Below are 10827 nucleotides of genomic sequence, written 5' to 3'. Positions count from 1 at the left end.
AAAAAAACATCTAATCCCATCAAAAAATGGGGAGAAGAAATGAACTGACACGTTGACAAAGAAGAAATACAGATGGCCAAAAGACACATGAAAAAGTGCTCCACATCACTAATCATCAGGGAGATGCAAATCAAAACAACTATGAGGTACCACCTCAAACCACAGAGAATGGCACACATTACAAAGAATGAGAATAAACAGTGTTGGTGGGGATGTGAAGAGAAAGGTACTCTTATCCACTGCTGGTGGGAATGCCGTCTAGTTCAACCTTTATGGAAAGCGATATGGAGATTCCTCCAAAAACTGGAAATTGAGCCAGCTATACCATTCCTAGGAATATACCCTAGCAACACAAAAATACAACACAAAAACCCCTTCCTTACACCTATATTCATTGCAGCACTATTTACCATAGCAAGACTCTGGAAACAACCAAGATGCCCTTCAACAGACGAATGGCTAAAGAAACAGTGGTACATATACACAATGGAATATTATGCAGCTGTCAGGAGAGATGAAGTCATGAAATTTTCTTATACATGGATGTACACGGAATCTATTATGTTCAGTGAAATAAGTCAGAGAGAGAGAGAAAAATGCAGAATGGTCTCAGTCATCTATGGGTTTTAAGAAAAATGAAAGACATTCTTGCAATAATAATTTTCAGATACAAAAGAGAAAAGATCTGGAATTTACAGCTCACCTCATGAAGCTCACCACAAAAAGTGATGAGTTTAGTTAGAGAATAACTACATTTTGAACTGTCCTAATAATGAGAATGTATGAGGGAAATGAAAAGCCTGTCTAGAGTACAGGCGGGGGTAGGGTGGGGAGGAGGAGATTTGGGACATTGGTGATGGGAACGTTGCACTGGTGATGGGTGGTGTTCTTTACATGACTGAAACCCAAACACAATCATGTATGTAATAAAGTTGTTTAAATAAAAAATAAAAAAGAATATTTTAATGTCTTAACTTCAATATTTTATAGTAACTTCTTAATATTTTGTTTACAATGGGTGGATGATCTAGTTTCACATAACAGTGACTCTAAATACAGTGCTCATTATAAAAGTGTATTAAAATATTATAAGTTATTCAGTTTCCATTTTTATGCCAAAATATGATATAATGTTTATGTCCCCACAAGTCATTGGAATAGGCATCTGATTGTCATAGACTTTTGCTACAGTGCTCATTCATTGAGTATATATTTGCAATTTATTTTCATTCCAAGCTAGCTTAACTATTATATCATAATGCCTCTGTTTTCAGTTTGCTTTCAGGAAAGGAATCTTGATGCTCTAAACCATTAGACAATACTTAATGATGTAATGATGTAGACTCCTTTTACAGTGCTCATTACCCTATTAATTGGCATTCTAGACTTGAAAATTATGATTGTTTTAAGAATGTTCTATACACAATCTATCCCATGAAGCCTTTTTTTTATTTTTCAGCAAAATTTACCCTCACTGGGGCCAGAGAGATAGCATGAAGATAAGGCATTTGCCTTTCATGCAGAAGGTTGGTGGTTTGAACCCTGGCATCCCATATGGTCCCGTGAGCCTGCCAGGAGTGATTTCTGAGCATAGAGCCAGGAGTAACCCCTGAGTGCTGCCAGGTGTGACCCCCTAAAAAAACTTTACACTCACCAGCAATGATTTGCCTAGGAATTGGAAACCTTTTCATTTGACATGCCATTTTTAAGCTCTAACCTGTTCAATCTGGGTCAAATTTTCAACTGTAGATCAATCTTTTTGCCTGCCTATATGTGTATCTGAGTGGTGGCCATCTCCACGTGTAATATCCTGCTGCATCATACGTAATGTCACTCTATGTTGTATATAGTACTCCCCATTTTATATATAACCCATCCTTTCCCCCCTCCCCTGCTTTCCACTTTACAAATCATTTTCTATCCTCTAGCTCTCTTGCCCTTGACTTATTAATTTTCCCTATTTAATCCTTTTAACCCTCAATTCTTAACAATGAAACATTGCCCGCACACCAACCTGCTGCCAGCTGGCTCACTCCATCCTGCCTTCTGCCTCAGCCTCAGGAAGAAGCTGCCACCACTGCACTTGTTGATTTGCTCTTGGCAGCCTCTTTTCTCCCACCTTCCTTTGTCTTAGACTGTTGCTCACTACCAGATCTGGCTTTTGAGAGACTCTTGGCTTGAGGACATTTCCTGATCCATGATTGCTGTGAGAAATTTTTCAGACTCCACAAGACCATATCACCAGCTGAAGCTTTGCTCCAGATTTTATTCCCCCACCTAAACTATTTCAAACGACTTAAAGGGGATATGTATATTTTCATTATATATTCCTTTAGATGTGTTTCTTTAATACATATAATTCTTATTGTTTATTTTCTTCTATCTCTCTCTCTCTCTCTCTATATATATATATATATATATATATAGCTTACCCACCCCTTTTTATTTGTTTAGTAGGAAATTCTAGTAGTCTTCTCTCTTGGGTTCTGAGTTTCTGTTAGAACCAAGTTATAGGGATTGTTTTGCTTGATATTTTTATCTTCATATACACCAATAGTATACTGTGGCATTGTTTTTTTGCATAGGTACATTAAAATATGGAGATCTTATGTATAGAAAGTTCTTATTTCATAGGGATAGGAACTCCTAATGTTTTTTTTTTGTTTGTTTGTTTGTTTTTGCAGTAGGGCCTTTCATCTTGAACACTTGTCATAGTGACTTGATTTAGGCTTCAATCAATCAGAAAATGGTTATTCACTCCCTAACTTTGAGAGCCATCTTTGGAACCAGAACTGTTTCCTGCACACGCACCAGAAATTAAACTTCTACTGGAAAAGGCTTTAATTCTGCCCTGGCACCTCCTTGCTCCAAGGTGGGTTCATATAACGTGCTGAAAACTTGGAAGCAACAACAACTTGCTTTCAGGGCAGGTTTCCCTGCCTCACCACCTAACAGTGAGATGAAACCAGGAGTCGCTTCATGACTCCCTGACTTCAACATAGGATCTGTACATAAACCAAGATCTCTAATTACGGAAGCCTAACTGTATCAATCGTGATTGAGGAGAAATTTTCCTAGGACCATGAAGAAAGACTTTGGAGTTAAACCACTCAGTATGCCTGGATCTTGTAGCTGGTCTTATGTCAGGATGCTTCATTAATAGGGACACCTTGTTTTTAGACCAAAGGATTTTTTCTTTCTATTTTTCCAACTTTTGCTGTGCCTATGCAAAAATCTTCAACCCCTTTTTTATCTTTTAGATAGGAGCTCCCACCATTTTCATTGAACCATGGAACACAAATTACATTGCTTTACCTCATATTTATGCATTTTTCTAAAATTAAGAAAAGGGAAAAGAAAGAATAGGTGCCAAGGGCCAAGTGGTTTCAAGTGCATTGGTGGAGATAAAAAAGTTCAGAAGTAAATATCCAAGCCAAAGTCAACAACAATGGAATCAAGAGACCCAAACTTTAGAAATCTAAATGTAAAATGGTGCTGTTATACTGGTAGGCCATGGGGCAAAAGTTGGTGCTATAGGATGCACTCTAGGAAGAATGGTGTAAGGAGGTAGACATTGGTAATGGGATTGGCCCCAAATCATTGCATATCTAAAATCCAACTATGAATAACATTGTAAATAACAATGTTTTCAATAAACTAAAATAATATTAAAAGAATAAAACATTCGCCAACACTTCACAGTCAGTTTCTTCTCAACTTTCAATATAAACAATATGAATTATTTAATATAAACAGAGACAGCTCTAGAAAATGTCCAACCCTTAATGGCTTGGTGGCTGCAGTTATGGGAGGGGTGTATGGACCAGAGCTGAAAATCTCCAAATCTCATGAAGACATGTCTGTGAATTCTGCAACTTTTCTTTAATTGAAATTGCTTCCTGTTCAGCTACAAAGAGTTCACAACTTCCCTTTTATATTTTTGGATCACACCCGGCAATGCTCAGGGGTTACTTCTGGCTTTGCAGGCTTAGGGGACTGTATGGGATGCTGGGATTCGAATCACCTTCTGTTTGAATCAGCTGCATGCTAGGCAAACACCTTACCGCTGTGCTATCTCTCGGCCCTTCCCTCTTATTTTTAACTGGGTCCAGGACTGTCTTTCACTCTTTCTGTTCCTACTCTAAGCTGCCCTGCAACAGGAATGCTTCTTTCAAGAGTGCAGGTCTCTTGGGTTCAACAAGAAGACAACCAGAAGACATCACTAAGAGTTTCACTTTGTTCTACTAAGACAATGGTCGGCAATCTGCGGCTAGCTAGCCACATGTGGCTCTTTACACTATTTATTTGGCTCTTCTGTGTGCCTGGCGGCCGCTCCAGGAGTCAGGACTCTGCTCCTAGCCTCTGTCAGTGCGCGCCCTGTGTGGCTCTCAAAATAAATTTCAATCCTGGTTTTGGCGAGATTTGGCTCAGTTGAAAAAAAAGGTTGCTGACCACTGGTAGGCTACTGAGTGTAGATATCTGTCGCTAATTTTTAGATCACTCCCTGGCTTTCCTTTCCTCCATTCACCTTCTTGAATTGTAAAATAAATCCAACTAGGCTTGATTAGAGACCCACCTAGAATTAATTAGAATAAATTATTTTTTTGTTAACTACACCCCCCAGATGAATTACCTTTGTCCTGGTCAATAACAGTTGGCAGGGAAAGTATAGTGCTGGTTCAGTTCAATCCAGGAAGCTGAAAGCCCTCAGTAGCTCTAAACTTTTCTACCTTGTATCTGTCTATGTTTTATACTGTGCAGTGTCCCTGATGCAGCTATCCAGGATTGTACTATGATGAGGGAAGGTGCCACAGCTGAGGAAAAATACAAATCACACCTACTATATTTTTTGGCTGTGTAAAGAAATCCACAAATTACATCTACTACATCCTGTGTGTTATATAGAACTCACTAGAAATGACATATTCTGTAATGGATACCCACCAGTTTTGTCAAGGATGACTGATACGACCAGAATGAAATCAGGATGGGAAGTAAAGGACAAGTGATGACCAACAAACTATTTGTCACAGTTATTGATGTGCGTGAATGTGGAGCTTTGCAATTCATATGTAATCTCTATTGTTAACCCAGGGCATGCTTAGATGTCTCAAGTGAAGACAGTTAAGGTGATCAGTTTCTCTATGTAGGTGCCATGAGTATCTCAGGGATATTTAACTTATTTATTCAGGGATTGAAACATATTAGTAAGTTTCACTTCCAAGATAATGATTAGTTTCACATTTCAGACTAGCCTCTACGCCTATTGGACTGCTGAAGATACTAGCAGAGTGAACATAAAAGGAGGACAGGCAAATGTGGGTTACACTGTTTATGATCTAGCACCCATGACAACTTGCACCCCTCCACACACCAGCTCAATGTCATTTCAAGCAAGTTACTTAACTTTCATAAGTCTCAGACTCCATGTATAAGAGATGTAAAGGATATGTCTGCAATGTCAAATTCAATGTGTGGCTTATGAGAATAAATCCACTTCCTATTCCTAAAGTATAAAGCATTATGGCCTTGGAAACTTCATCAGTGAGTGGATCAGCCACCTATTTTTAGGAACCAGAGATACAAGTTTTTATTTTCCTAAAATCAATGCTTAGTGTGGAAGAGGGTCTATGAACAGATGTATGGCTAAAGAAACTATGATAATACACTCAAAGGAATACTATGCAGCTTTTAGAAAAAACTGAAGTCATCAAATTTTTTTATACATGAATGAATATGCAGAGTTAAATTATGCTGAGTAAAATGAGTCAGGAGGAGAAGGATATATATAGAATAATCTCACTAAATTGTGAGATATAAGAAAAATAAAAGTAGTATGGCAATACAGAGACAATAGATGAGGGCCAAAAGGACTAGTTCCTGATGGGAAGCTTGCCACAAATAGAGGAGAAGTGTATTGGGCAGAGAAGGGACCACAATGATAATGAAAGTTACCAGTAGAACTGACCACTCTGGACAATAACTGGGCATTGGTTGGAGATAACGTGATATGCACAGCATTCCTCTATTAACAAGATCACAAAACACAATGTCTACAAAGAAAAATAGAGAGAAGAGAGAGGAGAAAAGAGTAAGAGGAGAGAGATTAAATGCCTGCCCTGGAAATAGGCGGAGAGAAGGGTAGGAGGAAAACTGTGGGCACTGGTGGCAGGAAATATTCAAATATGAAGAGTGGTGTACATTGTAAGACTGAAACTATCACGAACAACTTTGTAATTAGGGTGTTCAAATATAAGGGAAAAAATGGAAAGAATTGCTTACTTAGTCACCAAGCAGAGTAGCTTAAACTGGTTCCTAGGTGTCCCAGAAGTCCTCCACAGAGAACCCACTGTGATTGCTTGATTGATTTTTGTTTGTTTGTTTTATTGTTTTGGGGCCACACCCAGAAATTCTCAGGGATTACTCCTGGCTCTACACTCAGGGACTACTCCTGGAGGTGCTCATGGAACTGTATGTGGTAAGGGGACTTAAGTCACGTTGCTGCATGCAAAGTACATGCCCTACCTACTGTAATATTGCTCCAGACTAAAGTGAACATACACCACTGACCTTATAAAAAAATCCAGTGTCTTGTACCATAGTCACTATCATCCTGACAGACTTACTTTCTAGAGGGTATTCCTTTAACCCTACTCTGTTTTCTTTATTCCCTCATTCCAGCCAGCACTTCATAAATATTAGTATACTATTGAACAAGTGAATGTTTCTGAGAAAGACACAAATGCCACAGTTTTTGCCATAAAAAAGCAAAAATTTGGGAGGAGACAAAATAAAAAAAAAACACCAGGTTTGCCTCAAACCCTGCTTAGAGATACTATGTTACAAACCTCTGTAAATACAGGATTAGCTATTGAAAAACTGTTTTTTTCTAAATGTCACCATTCAGTGCCTTCATTTTGGAAGTCAGGAAAATATAACTACAGAAACCAAATGGAGAAAGTAAGCCACTTGATTAACTGGGAGGAAAGAAAAACAGCTTGTGAAGTCACTCAGAGGTCCTGGCTCTATTAACAAGAAAATCTATCTTCATTAACAGCTTAAACTTTGTTCTCAAAGATTCATCCCAGAGGAATACTAGATTACACAATAGTACAATAATGAATGGAAAGTGAAGTCATTTCCACCCTACCACTACACAGTCTTGCCTCATCTTCTGCACCTTACTGAGCAAAAGGCTGTACCTTCTCCCATCACCATTTCAGGAACTCATTCCTGTCATTAATCTGATTCTCAGGTCACATTTTTACAGAATCATCCTTCCCCAGTCTATCAGAGGGACTCTACTCTCACTTAAACATTGCACATTTTTTGAAGTTTGTAGAAAAAGAATAAAATTAGAAAGAGGAAGTAACCTTTGTATATAAAGAACCTTTAGCAGTCACAGCAAAAACTGCTCCAGCCAATCAAAGATTCCATCTCTCAAGCGGATGGGAGAAATCGTGGTGGAAGCCTATCCCTGAGATGTTGAAGGCTTTAGAGGAAACTAATCAGGCAACTTTTGTGACCTGACTTTTGTGACCTGGGATATGGTTAAATATCCTGAAAACTCCAGCCATTTAGTGGGAGATGGGTGGGCATAAGAGGGGGAGAGTTGTCGTGGGGGTACGGTGCAGGTTTGAGCCCCCACAGGGACCTTGGGAAACACACGTGCTTCGAAAAACTAAACCAATTTAAATGTTCTGCAAAATCTTTTCTTACCCATGTCAATTCCCGAAATCTAGTTCTGTGTTGATTTTTAAACTGTCTCTTTTCAAAGCTGATACTCCAGTTGCTCTTTCTGTCCCCTCCCATTCTCATTTTACATCCTTAGAAAGGACTAACAGGGAAGAGACCTGGTCTCTGTTATGCTTATTATTTCTCCTCTCAGGACCTATTCAGAGTCGTCAGATCTGAGATTGCCTCCCCATGAATCTCCCACATTCTGTCAGCAATGCTTTCCCACTTGCCCAGATATGACCAGACAGATGAGATCTGAGAAGGAATCCCCATCTTGGTCCCTCCTTGTCTTGCACTGAGATCCAAGCTCTTAAGCACCCTTCTTTGTCTCCACTCTCCACTGGGTCACCTACCCAGATCTGCTCTAGGAGCCTGGTTTGTCAGTGAAGTGTCTGCGGTGGCGCTACGTGGCACCTTTAGCCTCAGTCTCCAGTGGGGTTTCCTGGACCCTGGGCGCCTCGGAGTGGCCCTCTTCTCCACTGATAGGGTAGGCGAGTAGACGCATGGCTGGAGCACAGGCCATTTCCACATGGTGCACCTGCTCCCGGCTCAGGCGCTCACGCCAGGCATGCACAGCCTCGAGGGCGTCTCGTGCTGACAAGTGGAAGGGTCGGTCAGCCCCATAAGCTGTGCCTCGAGTCATGTTAATCATAAAAGCGTCGAGCGCAGCCATCGCACGCAGCCCGGCAAAGCCTAGCAGGCGACTCAGCTGCGTGATGGGCTGTCTTACCAGATCCTCATAGCGCAGTCTCATATAACGGCGCTGGAGCCAGGCGGGTGCGCCACGCGTGAACAGCAGGTCTCTCAGCCAAGCTTCGCAGATCACCTCGAGCGCGCCGGTTAAGAAGAAATCCGCTCGTGGCGCCGCGGGTATCGAGAGTGAAGGGCCACCCGGGCGAGCTCCCACACCGTGTGCTAGCAACACGCGGTGAAAATGGTCGCCCCTCAGGCGGGCACGCAGCACTTGGATGCTCTCTCGCAGCAGCCCCTTCTTGGACTTCAGGCGCGAGTTGTGCACGGCCCTCGGGTCGCGGAAAAGCTGCACTACTTTCAGGTTGAGGCCAGGGTCACGCAGCAGAGGTACCAGCACACCCAGGTCAAGAAGGCGAACATCCTTGATGACCACCACCGGGTACTTACGGCACTCAGCCTCCAGGGCACGGAGCGCCACTGGTGGACAGCTGCGCTCGCAAGTGGTATCGTCTATTAGACCCACTTCGGAGCGGGCACGGGGAGCTCTGGGACACAGTGGTGGTGAGCAGATAACCTTGTTGGTCCGCCAGCGAAAGAGAGTGGCCGTGGTGAGATTGACTGAGTCTGGATCCCTCGCAGCTGGGTCCCCTGGCGGCGCGTACAGTCTCAGCACAGAGAAGTCGCAACGGAAGAGGGAACGCAGCATGTCGCGCAGCGCGCCCTGCAGGCTCTCAGCATCACCCGGATACAGTGCTTGCCAGAGATGCCACATGGGTTCGTATAAGTAGAAAACGTCCGGGTGCTGATTAAAAAGCTCACCCAGGAATGATGAACCCGTGCGCCAGGTGGCGTGCACGTAGATGTGCTGTTTATCTTGGGGCACAGCCTCCCCGACCGCACTGCTAAGGTTACCTGGTATCCCGGGAGACTGGCTTGCGCCCCCCTCTGCAGCGGGACGCGCCTGAGCACCCTGCTCACGTTCGCCCGCTGCCGCCGCTTCCAGGCTCCACACTCCAAGGCTGCGCTGCAGGCCAGGGCAATGCCCTATGATCTTGTCCGAATCTCTGCCGCCGTCCATCAAGGAAGGTATAAGCAGCAGCACCAACGTGTAGATCACCAACAGGAGCGCGAACTTGCAGTACTCTCTGCGCCGCCGCCGCCATCCCTTCATCTTTCACCGACTCCTCCCTTCCCACCCCTAATGCGGGTCGGGATCCTGTTTTCTCCTTCCTCAGAAATTCAGTCCTGAGTCCGCTCCACTGGCCTCTTTGGGCCCGGCTCTGTCGCGAGAAGAGCCACTTAGCTGTTCATTCACAAGTGTAACTTGGGAGGCTTTGGTGCTAGAGGGGACAACCCTGCTTTCTCTTGGCTCCATGGCCGTCTAGCAGCCCATTGGCCAACTTGGCTTCCACCCGCCCTCCCTCTTCGAGCTCCGTCCCGCCCCGCCCCGTCCCACTTTCCTACTCAGCAGCTTCTCTCAGCCAGATCTGGGCGGGATTGCTGCGGGGTGGGGACACTAGCTTGGGAACACTAAACCAGACCACATACTTCCCATAGCTCCTCAGTAGTGAAGTCAAGGCCACAGTAATGACTTCAGGCAAGGGAGGTGCCCTGTGATGGAAAGTGAATCTCACCCAGAGATCTCTCTGCTTCCCCCCATTTTGTTATTAAATTTATTCTTTATTAGTCACCTTGAAATTACAAAATAATTAATGATTGCATTTTAGGCTTTCCTCTCCTGTTTTGACTTCTACTGCTGCAGCCCACTCGCCTCCAGACGAACGGGGTCTCTAGTCACTATGTATGTGCACTCCATTATTCCTGGGATGCACGGAAAATTCCTCTAGTAAGATGTATAAGGTTGCAAATAGCAGAAAGGTCAGGGAAGTTGGAGCCACTATTACAGTCACAAATTTTAAGTATTGTGGTATTTTTTAGAGTTTCAACCTCTTACGTCCATATACATTTTATAGATTATGGAGAATAGGTTTGTTCATTTTCAAATGTGGGTAATTTTAGTGCCTCTGTATCTTGAGTGTAATAAGATTTCTATATGTGTGTTACCACAACATAGATTATTCATACATTTACAGAGTTACTGAACATTGGTGCCATTTCTAAAGAACCCCATGTTTCAGAGAGCCCAACACACAAAGGCAGAAGAAAAGGTTACAGGAAGTCAAAGCTCTTAACATTCCTGAAATCCAAAAGAACTAAAAAGGATACTTCTGGCTTGTTGCAACAGTGTGATGAAAACGGAAAGGAGAGCTTCCTTTCACTCCCCAATGGAAAGTGTTTTAAGGTTAACAAAACCAAGAAAATAAGTATTATCTCCCCAAGGGGAAGATGTATCAGTTATAATAGTGAAAACATCAGGGGGCAGGAGAGATAGTATCA

General features: G+C 42.8%; 1 protein-coding gene across 1 annotated transcript; it reads right to left on the bottom strand.

Moving 5' to 3' along the window:
* Positions 1 to 8140: 8140 nt before the first annotated feature.
* CHST7 (carbohydrate sulfotransferase 7) lies at positions 8141 to 9601 on the bottom strand. Its single transcript, XM_049767278.1, has one exon. The coding sequence runs from the start codon at positions 9599 to 9601 to the stop codon at positions 8141 to 8143; it is 1461 nt and encodes a 486-aa protein (XP_049623235.1).
* Positions 9602 to 10827: the final 1226 nt, after the last annotated feature.

This window comes from Suncus etruscus, chromosome X (assembly GCF_024139225.1).
Source record: "Suncus etruscus isolate mSunEtr1 chromosome X, mSunEtr1.pri.cur, whole genome shotgun sequence".
NCBI classification, from domain to species: Eukaryota; Metazoa; Chordata; class Mammalia; order Eulipotyphla; family Soricidae; genus Suncus; species Suncus etruscus.
Note: the sequence above shows the minus strand (reverse complement) of the source record. Positions and strands in the feature narration are given on the sequence as shown.